At 48.8% G+C, this 19,934-nt stretch overlaps 1 protein-coding gene across 1 annotated transcript; it reads left to right on the top strand.

Annotated features, from left to right (window-relative positions):
- The first annotated feature begins 7,782 nt into the window (after positions 1–7,782).
- LOC306816014 (olfactory receptor 14A16-like) lies at positions 7,783–10,159 on the top strand. The gene is made up of 2 exons (XM_079332513.1): positions 7,783–7,997; positions 9,206–10,159. The coding sequence occupies exon 2, from the start codon at positions 9,224–9,226 to the stop codon at positions 10,154–10,156; it is 933 nt and encodes a 310-aa protein (XP_079188639.1). The 5' UTR covers positions 7,783–7,997; positions 9,206–9,223; the 3' UTR covers positions 10,157–10,159.
- The last annotated feature ends 9,775 nt before the right edge of the window (positions 10,160–19,934 follow it).

The following is a 19,934-nucleotide window of genomic DNA, read 5'->3' as shown; positions in this document are numbered from 1 at the left end:
TCAACGGCTAAACCCAGTGCCCCCAAAATTTTGTTGCTAAAAAACTCAATTTTGGCCTCAGAATTCCCAGAATTTGGACTGAAAATGAAGATTTCTGGGCTTACCTGGAGCACAGCACCAACACAGGTCACAGGTGTGGGATCAGGGATTTGGAATTAGCTTCCAGGAATTCATCCAGGACTTCAGAGAATCAGCATCATGATCCTGGAAGGGAAATTCCTGGAATTGAGCCCAACATTTGCCCCACATTTTACCCAAATTGCCCCATTTTAGCACCAAAGTTCCACAAAAGTCCTGTTGAATTCAATGAATAGGCTGAGTGTCCCTAAATCCACTGAGACTTAAACAGGGTAGACCTGGTGTCTCTAAATCCTTATTGATTTATTTTGGGTAGACATGGTATCTTTGAATCCGTATTGATTTCAATTGGCAGGCTTGATATCCAAAATCTGCCCGTCAGAACATCATTATAACAAAAGATGAACAACTCAGAGACATTGTAAAAGACAGTTTATTACTTTATTACACCAGTCTCATAGAAGGGTAAGACTTTAAAGGTGTTATATCCAATGCCATAATATCTGAAGCCATCTCATTCTTAGTTACAATGCCTTACATTAGTTTTTTAGCCAATCACATGTTTCTATGACCTTTGCTAACGTCTTTTACACCAATCATTAAATGCTTTGCTTCTCACAGCTTTGCTGCCAGGTGCATTTTTCAACCAATCATATAACACTTCACAAACTTGTAATGATACATCTTAAACTTCTAACTAACTAACCAGCTAACTAACTAACACCACCCTGTTACCCAGACCATGGCACTCAGTGTCACATCCAGTCTATGCTGAAACTCTTCCTGGGACAGTGACTCATCCACCTCCCTGGGAAGCCCATTCAAATATCCAATCACCTTCTTTGTGAAGAATATTTATTAATGTCCAGCCTAAACCTTCTTTGGGGCAGCTTTAATCTGTGTCCTCTTGTCCTGTCACTGTTCCCTGGGGAAAGAGCCCAACTCCACCTGGCTGCACCGTCCTGTAAGGGAGTTGTAGAGGGTGATAAGATCTCCTCCGAGTCTCCTCCAGGATAAACATCCCCAACTCCCTCAGCTACTCCTCACAGGACTTGTGTTCCAGATCCCTCACCAGCCTTGTAGTCCTTCTCTGGACACTCTCCAGCTCCTCCATGTCCTTCTTAAATTGGAGGCCCAGAAGTGGACACAGCACTTGAGGTGCTGCCCAGCCACTGCTGAGCACAGGGCAAGAATCACTGCTCTGGGCCTGCTGGTTGCACTGTTCCTGGTCCACAGGAGTCTGAGGGGTTGGATGAGAGAAATGGTGAGGAGGGGATGGGGATGGAGACAAAGTGTGATTGATTGACCATCATGAAGGGTCTTGATTTTCATATCTATTCAGACTGCATTAGAAAGTGCTGGGGGTAAATATCAGTTGGACAGTTCTGATGTCCATCTATAAACAGGAAAAGAACCAGGAGAAATCACTTCTCTCGGCATTGTTTTCAATATAGTATATTCACGTGGAATACATTTTTGAAATCTATCCAATTAACCACCAAAGATTTGAAAACTTAAGTTTTCCCCAGGAGCTTTTCTTATGGGTGTTTTAAACAAATGTTTATGAGCCTTTGTCACTGAATTCCGGAACTGAAGAGCTCAAGAAAGAAGAGGCCTCTGGAGTAGTAAAATTCATCAGCATCCTCCTAGTGGCTGAGGATCTATCCTCATCAGAGCAGGAATGATGGAACAGAAATAGGAACAGGTGACGCACTGATCGTCCACTGACTGAGCACACCCGCTGACCTTACCCACTGACCACATCCCACTCACCACCCAAATGACCATACCTCCAATGATCACACCCACTGACCATAACCACTACACACACTCATTAACCACACCCATATCCTAGAAACCAGTGCCAAAAACCCAATGACCACAACCACTGACCACCCCAATGACAAATCCTATTGACCACACCCACTGACCAACCCAACGACAACCCCTCTGAAAATACTGAGCACATGCAGTCCTGATTCTTTCTGCTCTCTCCTCTAAGTTATTCAAAATCCCCCTTCTCCAATAGCTCAAACAGCTGGCTACTTCCTTCTCCTATTTGACCAGGCAGAAATTCCATGAATACACCCTTTTATCTCAAATACAGAAAGTTAAACTACAAGGGGAGTCTTACAATTCATTTTACCAAGGTGGCATCATTCCCTGTCTTTTTCAAAAATATCCAAATTCTCTGGCTTTAAACCTTATCCACAGACTGGACTCACGGTCTTGAACTGATCATGTGCTACTTCCCAATTATAGGAACTCAGGAGTTTCAGGGCACATCTGGGGCACATAGATCTCCTTTTATTAGATATACAATACCATCTCTTGTTGCACCCTCTACAGAGGAGAAGGCCCAACTTGGTTGTCACCCTGGTCCACAATGAATAATCATCCACCCACACAAAAAGCAAGGAATTACCCTTATTAGTCCCCACTGTTGTGGGTTTCTGAGATTATTCCCAACTGGTGGTAATTCCCAGTCAAAAGCCAAACAATTACTTTTTCAAAGATAGCCCTTTCAGAAACTGTCCAGGAAACACCCAAGCAATGAGCACCCGTCAATTATTGATGATTAAGATAACCAGAGCCATCAGGAAAGCTACATCTGAATTCCGGCTTCCCATAAACCGAGATCTGCATTCACCAAATTCATTGTGTCCCAGACATGGTTTTGTCCAGCCCAATGCAGAGAAAGACTGCATGAATATGTGCAACAACAAAAAGAAAGACCTCTGCTCCAGGCTATGAAAAACTGTATAAAATCTGGATTGACCAAGGTGGCTTTGTGAGCACTGGGGGATCTGATGCCATAGAGGATGGATCAGAGTGTGCTCACCTGGCGCCGATCCCGGGCTCAGCGCTGTCCCTTTTTGATTGTGGGTAAGGAGGACCTTATTTCAGTTGCAAAATAAATTATCACTTATTCTAATTATATTTAATTCGGCTTAATCTTGTTTATAACACCTTCATCTACAGCCTGAGGAATCAGGAGCTTGAGATGCCCTGAGGAATATGACCACTCTGTGTTTCCAGAAACAATCAAGTGCCTGTTTGTTTCTGCATAGCGTTCAGAATGGGACTCATTACAGACTGCCCAGACTACTTAGTTCCATGTGTTTCTATGTTTCTATTTGGTGTGCTCTACTTTTCCTTTTTTTTTTTTTTTTTTTTTTTTTTTTTTTTTTTTTTTTTTTTTTTTTAGCTTTTCATAGTATTTTCCATAAAGGGATGCCTTTAGTCACTATTGCTACATCAGTATCTACTGTGCTTGTGTTCAGCGTAGACAGTAAGGAGCCATGATCATTGTGCACTGAGGTAAAATAAAGTGTCCTGCTCTGCCCTGTGCGACCCAGGTGCTTCCCCAGCCCTTCTCTGACTCTGCAAGGGCAGTGCCTGTGAGCAGAGGTGGAGGGACTCCCAACACAGCAGCACAGCCAGGTAAAATGGCCCTGGCTCTTCCCACATCTGCTCTTCCCAACTCCACCCTCTCCTTGCCAGCCCTTCTGTGGTTGTAAGACCGCAGTGCTCTTGCAGCTTGGTCACTGTCCTGCTGCGTGTCCCAGCTGTGAGCACAGGCAGGGACAGGCCATGGGCACTGCTAGGACACAGCTGGGCTCCAGCACAGCAGCTCCACCAGCAAAGGGATCTCCTGAGGGCAGGACAGGAAGGCTTTGTTCTCCTCCAGAGTCACTCTCAGGAACAGGCCCAAAGAACAGACTCTGAAGAGGCTCCTTGTGTTCCCTGTTCTCCCAGGGCTCTGTGGGATGAGATCAAAATCCCAGTGTGGCCATCAAGGGACTCAGGTCTGGGAACGGTTTGGCTTGTTGGTGGCCAGTGCCCATCAGATGGTGAATGGTCTGTGCTGAACCTTGCTGGGGCTCTGCAGCTTGTCCCAGGGCTGATGGCAGGGCAATGTTTGTCTGCAGGGCCTTGGGAGCTGCCAGGAGAGCACAGGGGACCTGCAGGCACAGGGTGTGCCGGGGAGCAGCAGGGAGTGGAGCTCACTGGGCACAGGCCTGCCCATGGTGGGGTCACCCTGAGATCAAGAACTGAATGTCTGCTGTGACCAGGAGAGCTCTGCAGCCCCAGGGACACAGCAGGCCCAGAGAGAGGAGTCTGGGCACTGAGTGCTCTGAGCCCCAGGGACACAGCAGGCACAGGGAAAAAAGTCTGGCACTGAGTGCTCTGAGCTCCAGGGACACAGCAGGCACAGGGAAAGGAGTCTGGCACTGAGTGCTCTGAGCCCCAGGGACACAGCAGGCACAGGGAAAGGAGTCTGGCACTGAGTGCTCTGAGCCTCAGGCACCTTCCCCAGGAGGATGCAGGGCAGCCCCAAGGGCATCTGGCAGCACTGGAACAAGGCAGGCACCTCTGAGCCCCTGTAGGACCCAGCAGAGCCTGTGTGGGAGGGGGTCAGTGCAGGGAGCACCATCAGCTGCCTCTGTGTCCCAGGCTGAGCAGCAGAGCCCAGCAGAGGCAGCCCAGGGCCCTGGGCAGCACAGCCCCCATGCTCTGCAGAGCAGCAGCCCCAGCTCGGGCTCTGGGAGCAGGGCAGGGGCTGCAGCAGTGGCTGCTCAGGCCAGCACAGACGTGTTCCCCTGGCACAGGCTCTGTGGGAAGCTGGAATGTGCCAGAAGCAGAGCAGGAGCCCCTGAGGCGCAGAGGAGCCCTGGCAAGAGGCTGCCCTGTCCCTGGGGCAGCAGCAGCTGCCTGAGAAGCCCCGGGGTCAACTCTCAGCTGCTGTGCTGGCCAGCGGGGCTGGCCCTGGGGCTGCAGGAGCTGCTCAGGCTGAGCATCTGCTGAGCATTCCAGACACAGAGTGGCTGTCCCTGACCTGCAGTGCCTCCAGTTCAACCTGCAGGAGGTCATTGTGTATTTTAGAGTAAGATTGTCATCTTGTGACAAAAGTTACAATTGCAGCAAACTGGTAATTTTTCTCTGTGTTTTCTGTGTTGTTATTCTGGCTGGTCACTCTGCCTCAGCATCCACTCACAGTTTACTCAGAGAAGTCCAATGCTGTTCATGCCCAGGAGGGTCCCCCCTTCCCCTGGGTTCCCCCAGTTCCATTTGGGCCACAGCTTCCACCAAGGATGTTCCACAAATCCACCCCAGAACTTGACACAGGGACAAGGGGCTGGGGCTATGTGACTAGGACATCAAGGACATGTATTATCCAGGTCACTGGGGCCTGGTTTGGGTTTCCCAGGGCAGGAAAGGTGTCTGGAAGATGGAGCAGGGTGAGGGAAGGGCCTCCAAGGTGGGGCTGGGGCCCTTTGGCTGTGAGGAGATGCTGAGGGAGCTGGACTTGTCCAGCCTGGAACAGGGAAGGCTGAGGGGCTCCTCATCCCAGCAAGGACAGGAAGAGTTTACATGAGTCTGGCTGGTTTCAGCATTTCCTCTACACCAAAAGCAGCATGACTTACCTTTCTTCATCCACCACTGAAAGCTTTGCAAACAGGGCATTTTTCAAGCCGTTTTCACCGCACTCCAAGCAGATCATTCTGATACAACACCTTGCTTGTGTTTGTATCTATCATAGCATCATCTTTCTGATGCAAAAATTAAAGGGTTAATAGCTTAGCTGAGGAATAGAAGCTATACATATAATGATCAGAGTAGAAGCAATTTAGAAAGTTAATAATCAGTGGCTGAACAAGTAGAGATAAGAAAATAAATCACTTGCTTGGCTTTGTTGTGTCAAGTTGGGCAGTTGGAATATTGTTGAAGTGAACAAACCATAACTGCACCTGGGCCCTGCAACTAGAAGGAACCAGGATGGGAACCTGAACTACAGTCAATGGGCCCGAGAACCTCGGAACATGATTAAGGTGAAAAGCTGAAGGCAAAGAAGGCTCCCTGACTTCACCATTAGGAGACCTCTGACCCATTTCAAACACCCATTGACCCATTTGAAGGAAAGAACTGCGCAAGGACTGTGCAAAAGAACTTTGAGCTAATTTTAATGCAAACTGAGGGTATGGGGTGTTAGGTAATTCATACCTATAGGCATATTGGGTAACTAAATGAATATATATGATTTTGATGGAAAAAATAAGGCAAGAGCCCAGGGTATTTTGCACATCCTTGTGGACGATTTCTCCTGGGCTTGCCCAGCATTGTAATAAATATACTACTTTCTAACTTAAACTGGCTGGAGAGTCCTTTTTTCTCAATCAATTGGCGAGTTTGCCATGAGAAACTCTGTTTGGCTGCAAGAGCAACCCGGGCTATGGATGTCTCTGGGACCTTCCTCGAGGGACCTCCGGTCCCCAGCTGCTCATCATGGGGACAGACAAGACATGCTGCTGGACTGCAGACAAAATTGTACGTTTTAAATTATGCCTACACATGTCTAAAAGGCAGCTGACAAGATGCAGAAGACGTTCTGTGCTCAGCGCAAGCCTGGGCAGTTTTGCTTGCAAGCATCAGGAAGGTGCAGTGGCCACAGAAAGAGTTTGTTCTGTCAGGGAGATCCACCAGCAGTTCTTTGGGTGAACTGGGCAAATCCTTGTTTGTTACTGCTATTTTAATCATTATTTTGATTGGGTCCTGCCTCTTTGAATGACTGTTTGTGTGACTGGTGAGATGTACTTAGGAAGAAGTGAGCGGGAGCTTGGATCTGTGTTTTCTTTTTGGGCAGCTGAAACGGCTGGAGAAGAACAAAGTGTTTGGGTGATCGTTTAAAATTGCTGTATACTGTGTGCTGTGTTGACAAGAGGTGGATGCTTTCTCCCTTAATAAAGAGATACCCTTGCCTGCAGTGATTTTGACTTTTGGATTCGGGTTGTGTGTGAGGAATTCCTGTTTAAGGGGGACGGCATTCCCTGTAACTCTCGGTGTTCGGGCTTATCCAGTACCCTGCCGCCACTGGTCATTGTGTATTTTAGAGTAATATTGCCACCTTGTGACAAAAGTTACAATTACAGCAAAGTGTTAACTTTTTCCTGTGTTTCTGTGTTGCTAACTGGATGGAATATATCGAACTTCTGCAGGGAGGTTGGTAGCTTTGGACTGGGAAAAGTCTGCACAAGAGGGTCTGGACATTCAAGAGAGAAGAGGAATAGCTTGCTTTTGTGGGTGTTATGAGGCTTTTGGGGCTTCCATGAAGTTGGCACTCTCCATGGCTACTGTTACAGTGCAAGATTTGTGGAAAACTTTGATATTGTTCCTCTGAGAGACGGCAAGGTCTATGCCCTCAGTGTAAATCGAGACATTCTAACCAAGCTGATTTTGAACCTAAGATCCTCAATTTGTGTGTGGCAAATCACATTCAATACCTGCAACTCAGGCATGTGTGTGGGAGAAAGATTGGGAAAGGACTGTGAGGCTGTATGGAGAGATATTTGGGTGGAAACAGGATAAGACAAAAAGGAGGAGGTAATGAGTACTAGACAAAGCAAGGAGATTTCTAAGGCTAGTCTTTTAGTCTGTATTTTGACACACTGGAAAGAGTTAGTGGGGTATGGGGGCACTGAAAAATAGCAAAGTTTGATCACCTTTCACAGACATATCCCTCAGGAGGATCCATTAAAACTGGAGGAAAATTTGGTGTTTCAATTTAACTTTGAACTCTTGAGAAGTTTCTTTAACACACTGAGGGACTTAATCTGATGTAAACAGCACCAAATCCCTGTGAGGGTCATTAAAATCCTTGTGCTGTGTCTGTGCTGATGAGCTGGGCTGGTCCCCTGGCACAGAGGCAGCTCCCAGGCTCAACCAAGAAGAGCTTTAAAAAGATATTTCTGCTGAGGAGCAGCTCCTCTCCCAGCCCAGCAGGGCTGAGGGCACTGCCTGCAGGCACTGAGGGGACAGGAGCCAGGCACAGACAGGCTGAAGGCAATCAGGACTGGCAAGACATTGAGCTGAGACTTCACTTGGGGAAACATCTTCACAGCCCTGGACATGGTGAGTCTGTGGGTGCAGGGCAATGTCCCCTGTGCTCCTGGAGGGATCTGGAGCCAGCACAGCCCACAGCCTGGGGATGTGTCAGGAGGACTCTCCCAGTTTCTCTGAGGCACAGGAGGAGGAGGAGGAGGAGGAGGATGTGCTGCAGAGCAGGGCTGCCCTGGACACCGTCAGAGGGACAGGGCAGGACAGCTCCTGGTGCTAGGGTTGGTTGCAGGGGCTGAAGCTGGGGCTGCAGCCAGAGCTGCCCAGGGCTGTCCTGCAGAGTAGCTCCTGCAGCCCTCAGGGCTGTTGGCCAGCCCAGAGCATGTGCCACCTGCCAGGGACAGCTCTCAGCCTGTCTGGCTGCTCCCCATGGGCTGTAGGGAGAAGTTGGAGGTGGAAGGAGCCACCCCAATCAGGGTAGATTCCTTCTGCTTTGCAGATGGTGCTGCATGGCCAGGGCTGCTCTCAGCTTTCTCCTCAAGGCAAGGGAAAGGGGCTGTCAGGTGTGTCTGTGTCACTGAGACTCCTGCACTGTCCCACTGGGGATCAGCAGATCTGCCTCACATCTCCCTCACAAAGTGCCTCCTCACCCTCCTGTGCCTACAGATAGCAGCAGCAGCAGCACCTTGGCTTGCAGCATCTCAGTATTTCTGAGCTGCCCTTCAGGTCCTTCTGCCAGGGAGATGCCCCTGGGCAGTGCCCTGTGCTGGGACGGGTGTGCAGGGCAGAGATGAGCCCCTAGGGGTGGGCTGGGCTCTGGGAGCACTGGCAGGGACAAGCTTTGGTTGCAGAGAAATAGCTCTGGCAGTAGAGAGCCACACCAGCCCTGAATATCCCTCCCTGTCCATCTGCAGAGGAAAAAAAGGTGGGGGTTTAGAGAGATTCATTTTGAAACTGGAGTCTGAAAAAGTTTTTTATGAAAATTTTATGTGTGAGAACCCTGTAAAAGCAGGAGGTAATGAGCAAAGGGCAGATTTGTAGGACCAGCAGGTCTGACTGCACAGGGGCACAAAGAGGCCTTTTATACCAAAGGGATCCTAAAAGCTCTGGCTGAGAGAAATACTGAATTTGAGCCAGCAACTCAACAGCAAAACCATAATCTCAAAAAAAAAAAAAATTTACAAATTACTACCGAAGTATGAGAAGATAATTTGAAAGGATTCTAAAGAATATTTTGTAGGATTGGCTCAAAGAATTCCCACCTTGTCAAAGTCTTCTTTCAACAGCTCAGAATGCCCAGAGTGGAGCGATGTCCAACAGCAGCTCCATCAGCCACTTCCTCCTGCTGGCACTGGCAGACACGCGGCAGCTGCAGCTCCTGCACTTCTGCCTCTTCCTGGGCATCTCCCTGGCTGCCCTCCTGGCCAACGGCCTCATCATCAGCGCCATAGCCTGCGACCACCACCTGCACACCCCCATGTTCTTCTTCCTGCTCAACCTGGCCCTCACTGACCTGGGCTGCATCTGCACCACTGTGCCCAAAGCCATGCACAATTCCCTCTGGGACACCAGGAACATCTCCTATGCTGGATGTGTCATCCAGCTTTTTTTATTGCTGTTTTTCCTTTCAGCAGAGCTTTCCCTCCTGACCATCATGAGCTACGACCGTTACGTGTCCATCTGCAAACCCCTGCACTACGGGACCCTCCTGGGCAGCAGAGTTTGTGCCCACATGGCAGCAGCTGCCTGGGCCAGTGGCTTTCTCAATGCTCTGCTGCACACAGCCAATACATTTTCTCTGCCCCTGTGCCATGGCAATGCCCTGGGCCAGTTCTTCTGTGAGGTCCCACACATCCTCAAGCTCACCTGCTCTAATTCCTACCTCAGGGAACTTGGGTTCATTGCTCTTAGTGCATTTTTATCATTTGGTTGTTTTGTGTTCATTGTTTTCTCCTATGTGCAGATCTTCAGGGCTGGGCTGAGGATTCCCTCTGAGCAGGGACAGCACAAAGCCTTTTCCACCTGCCTCCCTCACCTGGCCGTGGTCTCCCTGTTCCTCAGCACTGCCATATTTGCCAACTTGAAGCCCGTGTCCATCTCCTCCCCATCCCTGGATCTGGCCCTGTCAGTTCTGTACTCAGTGGTGCCTCCAGCCCTGAACCCCCTCATTTACAGCCTGAGGAACCAGGAGCTCAAGGCTGCAGTGTGGACACTGATGACTAGCTGCTTTCAGGAACATTAAAATGCTGGCTAGGTTCTGAAAAATCACAGAATAACAGCCATCTTTGATACTTCATCTTGGTTTGGTTGTGGGGTTATTTTTCCTTTGTTTTAGTTTTATCATATTGTCCATTAAAAAAGCTACTCTGTGTTCAATTGCTCATTATGTTTCTCCATCTTCCCTGTGGCCACAAAATGTGTCAATAAAGGGTTGCAGTCTTCGTGGCTTTAAACACACTGAAGGATTTCTCTCCCAGCCAAGTTTTCTCCAGAGATGCCCCTTTTGTTCCCATCTCTGGAGCTGCAGCAGCAACTGAACCCTGGGGGTGGCAGTGCCGGGGCTGCAGCAGGGACAGGCCATGGGCACTGCTGGGGCAGCGCTGACGCCTCAGGGCACGGCCTGGGGGCTCCAGGCTCCTTAGTCAGGCTCTCTCCACAACACTTGGCCAGGCCAATGCTGAGCAGAGAAAACCCCATGAGCAGCCCCAGGCTGGCCTTGGGCAGGCTGGGGGCAAACAGCATGGCTGGTGCTCTGCAAGGTCCCTGCAAGGGGGAGAGCCTGGCAAGGAGCAGCAGAGCAGGGGCTGATCCATCCCCACTGCACTGGACAGCCCAGGGCAGCATCCCAGAGCGTCCTCATGCACCTGCCAACAACATCCCCCCTCTGCAGCTCTGGCCTCTCCCCCAGCTCACACAGGTGCCGCATCCTTGCAGGCACAGACACGGCAGCACTGGCTCAGGAGCCCCTGTTTGCACTGCACAGAGCAGGCGTCAGCAGCCCCATGGTGCTGCTGTGGGGAGATGGAGCTGAGTGAGCACAGATGCCATCAGACCCTGGGGCCAGCAAGATCTGGGGGACACAAGGGAAACCATTCAGCTTTGTCAAGGCCTCTGCAGTCAGCCAGAAATTTTGTTCCTATGAGCTGTGAGTTTCCTAGTGCCAATGTTGTTGCCCAGAGCCAGGGCTGCCTGGCCGGCACCCTCAAACTGCCCCAAGCATTTTATTGGCTCCACTTTTGCTTTCTTTCCTCTTTCCGGATCCAGATTTCTTCTTATTTCCAGTCCCTATTCCCTTCCATTCAAACAGCCCATTCCTATTTTCCCATTCCTCTATGGCCGCACTTCCCATTTTGGTTCCTGAGTTGGCACCATGGGAACGTCCCTTGTACAGCAGGATGATCCTACAAGTGCTACAGGAATTGTCTGCAGGCTCCTGCAGTGCCTCGTGCTGCTCCCTTGCCAGAGGCACCACAGGCCATGAGGGCACATCTGGGCTGCTGTGTCTGGGTGTGGGGCTCCCTGTTCTGGGCAGTGAGGAGGGGCTGGTCAGACTCTGCAGGACTGACAGGATGAGCTTTGGAGCTGTGAGGAGAAGCTGAGGGACCTGGGCTGCTGGATCTTCTGAAGAGGAGGCCCAGGGCTCATCCTGCAACTGATCCAGGGGTGGTTTCAGAGAATCACAGAATCAACAAAGCTGGAAAAAACCTTATAGATCATCAAGTCCAACCTGTGCCCTGACATCATTTTGTTTTCTTGAGCATCCCCTTCTCCAGGATAAGCATCCCCAGCTCCCCCAGCCACCCCTCAGAGGACTTGTGTTCCAAACCCCTCATCAGCCTTGTTGCTCTTCTTTGGACACACTCTAGCCCCTCCATGTCCTTCCTAAATTGCAGTCCCCAGATCTGGACACTCGAGATGCAGCCGAAACAGTGCTGAACACAGGGGAAGAATCACTGCCCTGCTCCTGCTGGCCACACCATTACTGATCCAGGCCAGGGTCCACTGGCCTTCTTGGCCACCTGGGCACACCGCTGACTCATGTCCAGCCTGCTGTCCCTCAATGCCCCCAGGTCCCTTTCTGCCTGGCCACTCTCCGGCCACTGTTTCCCCAACCTGTAGCACTGCAGGGATTGTGTGGCCAAAGGGCAGGATCTGGAACTTGGACTTTTTAAACCTCACCTTGTTGGGTTTGGGCTCTGGATCCAGCCTGTCCAGGTCCCTCTGCAGAGCCCTCCTACCCTCCAGCAGATCAACACTCCGAGCCAACTAAGTGCCACCATGGTTCCATGAGTACCTAGAGGGTCACAATGGTCTCCATGATTCCTTGAGGCCTCCCAGTGTCGCAATTTCCATTTGTTCCATGGGACTCCTAGGTGTCACAAAGTCCCTTGGATCATTTGGCCCTGCAGTGACACAATGGATCCCTGGTTCCATGAGGTCTTGCAGTACAGCAATGCTCTTCTCGGCTCCACAGTGTCACAATGGCCTCTTGAGGCCACAATGGCCTCCAAGAGGCACCACAGTATCGAACGTTTCCTTCATTCCAGGAGTCTCTGAGGAGCAGCACTGGCCCCTCAGTTCCATGGGCCCTGCAGCGTCACAATGCACCCATCATTCCACAAAGTCCTGCTGTGTCACAATGCTCTGCGCAGTTTCTCAAGGTTGGAAAAGAACTTTGAGAACATCAAGTGTGACCTAACACCACCTTGTCACCCAGACCATGGCACTCAGTGCCACATCCAGTCTATGCTGAAACACTTCCAGGGATGGTGACTCAGCCACTTCCCTGGGCAGCCCATTCCAATACCCAATCACCTTTTTTGTCAAGAATATTTCCTAATCTCCAGCCTAAATGTCCCCTGGTGCAGCTCCTGGTTGTGTCCTTTTGTCCTGTCACTGCTCTCTGGGAAAAGGTCTCAAACCTGACCTGGCACCCTCCTGTCAGGGAGTTGTAGAGAGTGATGAGGTATCCCCTGAGCCCCCTCTTCTCCAGGATAATCATCCCCAGCTCCCTCAGCCACTCCTCACAGGACTTGTGTTCCAGACCCTTCACCAGCCTTGTTGCCCTTCTCCGGACACGCTCCAGCCTCTCCATGTCCTTTCTAAATTGGGGGGCCCAGAATTGGACACAGCACTCGAGGTGCTGCCCAACCAGTGCCACACACAGGGGAAGAATTACTGCCCTGCTTCTGCTAGCCACACCATTCCTGATCCATAGGAGGCCCAGGGGTTGGATGACGAAAATGATGGGGGGCGAGGGACAAAGTGTTATTGATTTGAGTCATGAAGTGTCTTGATTTTCTTATCTATCCAGACTGCATTAGATGGTTCAGGGGTTCAATATGAATTGGATATTGCTGGTGACAGTCGATAAATACAAAAAGAAATCTTAACAGGATGAAACACTTATTTCTGCACTGTTTTCAATATAGTATATTCACTTTGAATACACTTCTGAAATCTGTCTAATTAACTGCAGAACAATTTAAAACTTAAATTATTCCCAGGGGCTTTTCTTGTTTGGGTGTTCTGAAAAAATATTTATGAGTTTTTCTCACTGAATTATTGAACTGAATAGGTCAAAAAAGAACAGTTCACTTTTAACGCTGTCATGGATTTAACGTTGGCCAAATTGCCAGTGCACCCACTAGTATTATTTACTCAATTCCTGCCATGAGAAAGGATTAGAAGGAAGCTAAAACAGGCTTAAACTTTAAAGGGTACAAAGAAAAAACTTTATTACTAGAAACTTCAAGGCAAAAAACCCCCTCAGAATAGAACTTCCAGAACACTTCTCTTCCCCGCCACAATTTCTTTTCTTTCACACTGATAACGTACAGAAACAGATGAATCAGTTTACCGTCTCACCCAATTGACTTGGGTGAGGAGAACTTCTCTTCAGTCTAGGGTGATTTTTCTACAAGCTAACAGTTTCCTCCTGGCCTCTATGTCTCAGTGAATCAGCCATTGAGGAGAATGTAAATCTGATCACTGTAAAAAGCCCTTTCTCAAATTACAGTTTTCCCATAGTTGTCTTTGAGGACCATATCAACTTATGGGGCACACTTTAAGGATTATAAAATTTCAAACAAAAGCTCTCTTCATCTTTGAAAACACAGTTATTTCATCTTCTCTTCCCTGGGGGACAGCAGGGATCTTCATCTCTCTCCTCTCTATTCAAAATTCTCATGGAATCACAGCCATTTCTACATCTGCTTTCTTCAGCACAAATGCCTCTGCTCAAGTCTACAGTTAAAACACTTCATCCATAATGCATTTTCTATGAGTTATAGGGAGACAAGAGTCTCTTCTCCACAGCTTAAAAACAGGGAAATTTCAGTCCAAAACTCAACTTCTTCTCTCATCTGGGACCTGACTCTTCCTTCTGTCTGACCTTGCTGTTTTCATGCTGTTTCTGTGCCTGTATTTATCTTGGTCCTCCTCTTTCACTCAGGAGAGAGAATAAAGTAACTGCAAGTCTCATTCTGTCAGTGAAAGAGTTTATATTTTGTCCAGGCCTGCAGATTGTCAAGTGATCTCTCCTGAGCCACAGCTCAAAGCTATTTTACAATGGAAACTTTTTTAGTGGCTGTGGTGGGGCCTGGGCCAGGATAGCAGGGGCCCAGGCCAGATGGGCAGGGGCTGCTCTGGGAGGGGGGCAGGATCTCAACAGGCCGGCTTGAACTCAGAGGCTTCACCCATGGGCCGATGGCACCCTCTCCCCCTTGCGCAGTGGTTTCTGGAAAAACTCAGCAGATGCATTCCAGCCACACTATGGGCAGGTCTGGCCACTCTGGGGGAAGGGGGAAGAGGATTTCAGCAGCTAATGGACCTGCCTAACAACCCCCCTCCCCCAAGTTACTCAGACTTTGGAAGAGGACAGAAGAAGAAACAGAACACACATAAACAAAAAAGACACCGAGATGCACACACACAGCTACAAACTCCTGGACTCCAGTGGCATTCAGATAGAAATTCTAAGAGGAGGAAGGGTCAAGAGGTGTGCTTGCCTAGTGGTCTGCCTTAAATTCTCGTTGGTCTTCCTGGGTCCTTCCTCCAGGTGGGACCTTCAGTCATTTGGTCACTCAGGAACTGGGCTGGAGCTCCAGGGTTGGGTGTGGAGCATTGCCTTTGGTGTGACACAGACCACAAGAGCAGGCAGGGACTTGGACTGAGCACGTGCTCCATGTTTTTTTAAGCCCCTGGGCCTTCATGGGCCTTCCCCCAAGTGGGTCTTGTGATTGCTTGGGCAATCAGAGCCTGGGTCAGAACCAGCCCACTGTGTGACTGATTGACAGCTCATCCCGAGGTGTCTGGGACATGGATCTCATCCAGCCTCTGACAGTGACCATGGTGACACTGCGGAACCTCATGGAACCATGGGTCACTTGTGACAATGTGGGTCCAAGGACACCAATTGACTTTAATGGGGTAGACCTGTTTCCTTATATATCATTATTAATTTCAATTGTTCCTCTGATGTCCAAAAAATGTCTGTTGGGATATTATTATTGTGAAAGACAAAGCAACTGAGAGATATTGTAAAAGATGTTTTAATGCCTCATGGTGTCAGTCTCATGGAAGGCTGAGACATTAAATGTGTTACATCAAACGCCATAATATCAGAAACCACCTCATTCTTAGTTACAATGCCTTGTGTTAGATTTTTAGCCAATCACTTCAAAGTTAGCTAGCATCTCTTTACACCAATCATTAATTGCTTTGCTTCTCATGGCTTTGCAGAAATGCATCATTTTTCAACAAATCATATAGCACTTCACAAACTTATATTGATACATCTTAAGCTTCTAACTTTTTTGCAGGTTCTTTTGTTAAACTTTAAAATCATTTACTACCTTACTTAGCATAATGCTTTGCTTATATATTTCTGTTAGCTTAAAATATATTTCTACTTTAACTGCAAACTTCTATTCCTGTTTCATGTCTATTTTACTTTTAATGCTTTAATTCTTCAAGCCTTCTCCAAGGTCTTAGGTCAAACGTTGTATCCATCTCTGTCTCTGAGCCTGTATGCACCAGGCCCTGAGAGCTCTCCATGCCTGCATTTCCCACACCACCTGCCATCTCTGCCTCCAGTTTCTTGCTCTAACTGGAACCTGGGGTCACTTTCTCAGTCTTGTCCCTCAGTGGGACCCGTGAATGGTATCAGAAACTTTGGAGTTCAGTTATGAATGAATTCTTGAGAGGATTCCTAACAAACCATTGCTCTGCCTTGATTTCCCTCTGGTGTGGTGCAGTTAATTGAGAAGGTTTTCAACTCCAGTTATGGAGAAATACGTCAAAACGATTCTTAGAAATATCCATTCCAATTTTCAAAAGTGCATTTTATTCCTATTCTCTTTAGAACAGAGGCAATTGCAGCATTCTGTGATCGATTGTTGTGAGAAATGGATTTGTAAAGGATTCTCAAAGCCTGGCTGAAAGCTCAAACAGTCTTGTACACCTGTATGCAAACTCTGAGATAAGGTGTGCTGACTTAGAAAGGCCAAAGAATAGAGAAGACATTGTTGAGAGGGAGACTGAACTAGAAACAATTTTCAGACAATAGCCTTGCAAAAAGGGCAGATATTTTTGAGAATTAGAACTTGCATTGTGGCAAGACTACGTGGGGTAAAATAATAGGTAATTGGTGTTAGAAGTATTAGCATCGCTGTTTGGCAAAAGTTACTAGGCTGAAAAATGTTTCTAAGGTATTGTAACCAGGAAATAACTTGGCTTTTGATAGAATGACATTGAATTTTATACTTCTTATGTTTCAGCCTTCATCAAGACTGATCATGGAGTAAAATCGTTTAAAATGCCTCTCAGTTGTCCTGTCTCTGGAGAGCTAGGATTTTCCAACAGTGCTGAGTCCCTAGACATCAGTCCCTGAGAGAGTGTTTTCAAAAAATCTTCTCAAAACTCAAAGTCAGATTCAAACTCGAAAATTTCTTGAAGTTTAATGGATTGCACTGAGGGACACAACTGCGTAAGTGTCTCCAGGTTCCAGTTAGAGAAGAACACTGGTGGCAAGGATGACAGGTGGGGACAAACAAAGGAAAGGTGTCTCTGATGCTGAGCACAGCTGGGTGTGTTTCATGAATGCAAAGGGCCAAGGCTGAGTCCCAGCCCCTGGCAGGGCAGATCCTGTCCCTCCCTCATTGCTCAGGGCTCTTCCCAGGGCACTGGACTCTGGGGATGAGCAATGCCAAGTGCAGGACCATGGGGCAGCCCCTGCCAGGCAGTGAGCAGGGACAAGGAGGCAATGAGGCCCCAGCACAGCCAGGCTCACTTGTCCCCTGCTGGCCTCAGGCCCAGGGCCAGCAGCCATGGCTCAAGTGCTGCAGCAGTTGGCTCTGGCAGGGCCTTTCAGCTGCTGCCCATCCCTGTGCCCTCTGCAGCCCAGGCAGTCCTACGGTGTCCATGCCCTGCACCTCTGTCCCTGCAGGCTGTCGGCATCCCTCAGCCGCATCTGGCTAGCCCCTTCCTTTGCATACAGCTCTGTGTTCTGCCTGCCTCTGTCTGGCCACACAAAGCCTTGGACTTTATGCCAAAAGGGATCATTCAGTTTTAATGTGCATGTAAACTTCAAGCAGGGGAGCAGTGTGTTTAAAGACTTCTTTCCCATCTGAGATGATTTGAAAAACCAGAAGAAGACCTCTGCCTCAAGAGTGCAGTGATAGAAAAAGTGAGGATAGAAACTGGAAATTTACAGTGGGGTTTATGGAAATGGGTAAGTTGTAAGTCACAGGTAGCAACTGTATACGGGAAATACAATTTTAGAATCACATATCCATGTTAGGTGTTATCCCCTGTTGGATCTCAGGCCGTATGGCCTCATGGACCCAAGGAGTCAGCTGTGACACTGGTAACTCGTGGAACAAAGGGTCCATTGTGAGACAGAAGAGCTCCTGTCCAGGCACTCCAGCCCCACTCACGTAGTGCTGCAGGAGTTGTTTTTGTAAAAGTTCAGTACCTGGCACTTGGACTTCTTAAACCTTTGGTGGATTTAGTCCCTGGATCCAGCCTTTCCAGATCCCTGTGCACATCTCTCCTACCATACAGGTAATTAACACTCCCAGCCAGCTGGGGTTCACCAATATTCCATGAAGTTTTCCCAGTTTCACAATGATCTCCATGATTCCATGAGGCCTCCCAGTATCACAAAGTGCCTTTGGTTCCATAGGACCCTTTGGTGTCACAAAGTTCCTTGGATCCTTGGGCCCTGCAGTGTCACAATGGATCCTTTGTTCCATGAGGTCTCACAGTGCAGCAATGCTCTCCTTGGTCACACAGTGTTACAATGGCCTCTTGCTCCCAAGGGGCACTATGGCATCAAATATGTTTCCTTCATTCCATGAGTCCCTGGAAGGAACACTACCCCCATGCTTCCATGGGGCCCTGCAGTGTCACAATGGCCCCATCATTACACAAGGTCCTGCCCTGTCACAATGCTCTGCATGGTTCCACAAGGCCCTACAGTGTCACAGTGGCCTCTTGATTCCATGAGGCCTCCAAGTGCCACCATGAATTCCTTGGTGCTGCAGTGTCACAATGGATCCCTGGTTACACAAGATCCTGCAGTGTCATGAGGGACCCTTGGTTCCATGGGGCACCACAATGTCACAGCTGTTGCCTTAGTTCCAAGAGTCCTTGCAGTGCAACAATGGCCCCTTGATTCCACTCAGCTCCAGGCTCTCACAAAGCTCTCCTTGGTCCCACAGTGTCACAATAGCCCCTTGGTTCCACAGCTCCCCTGCAGTGTCACAGTGGCCTCTGTGGTTCCACAAGGACCCAGAGTGTCACAATGGGCTCCTTGCTTCCATGTAGCCCCACAGTGTCACAGTGGCCCCTTGGCTCTGTGGTGCCATGTCGTACACAGTGTCACTCTGGTCCTCTCAGTTCCACGAGGCGCTGCAATGTCACAATGGCCCCTTGTTTCCCCAGGGCCCTGCAATGTCACAATCATCCCAGAATCACCCAGGCTGGAAAAGACCTTGGAGAGCATCAAGTCCAACCTGTGACCCAATATCACCTTGTTACCCAGACCATGGCACTCAGTACCACATCCAGTCTATGCTGATACATTTCCAGGGACAGTGACTCACCCAGCGCCCTGGGCAGCTCATTCCAATGCCCAATCACCCTTTTTGTGAAGAACATTCCCCAGTGTCCAGCCTAAACATCCCCTGGTGCAGCTTAAGGCTCTGTCCTCTTGACCTGACACTGTTTCCTGAAGAAGAGCCTGACCTCCACCAGCTGCAGGCTGCTGTCTCGGAGTTGTACAGACTGATGAGGTCTCCTCTGAGCCTCCTCTTCTGCAGGATAAGCATTCCCAGCTCCCTCAGCTTCTCCTAATGGGACTTGTGTTCCAGATCCCTCACCAGCCTTGTTGCCCTTCTCTAGACACACTTCAGCCCCTCTATGTCCTTCTTAAACTGGAAAGCCCAGAACTGGACACATCACTTGAGGTACTGCCAAAACAGTACCAAGCACAGGGAAAAAAATCACGGCTCTCGTCCTGAATGGGGCTGGCCGCATCATTCCTGATCCATAGGAGTCCCAGTGGTTGGATGAGGGAAATGGTGAGGAGGGGATAGGGATAGGGACAAAGTGTGATTGGTTGTCAATCATGGAGGGTCTTGATTTTCATATCTATTCAGACTGCATTAGAAGGTCCTGGGGGACAATATCAATTGGACAGTTCTGATATCCATCTATAAACAGGGAAAGAGCCAGGAGGAAGCACTTCTCCTTGCATTGTTTTCAATAGAGTAGATTCACTTGAAATATACTTTTGAAATCTATTTAATTAGCCACCAAAGATTTGAAAACTTACATTATTCCCAGGGGCTTTTCGTATGGGTATTTTAAACAAATATTTATGAGCATTTGTCACTGAATTCCTGAATAGAAGAGCTCAAGAAAGAAGAAACCTCTGGAGTAGTAAAATTCATCCAAGTGGCTGAGGATCCATCCTCATCAGAGCAGGAATGAACAAACAGAAATAGCAATAGCTG

Source organism: Erithacus rubecula, assembly GCF_903797595.1.
Source record: "Erithacus rubecula genome assembly, contig: scaffold_333_arrow_ctg1, whole genome shotgun sequence".
NCBI lineage: Eukaryota > Metazoa > Chordata > Aves > Passeriformes > Muscicapidae > Erithacus > Erithacus rubecula.
Note: the sequence above shows the minus strand (reverse complement) of the source record. Positions and strands in the feature narration are given on the sequence as shown.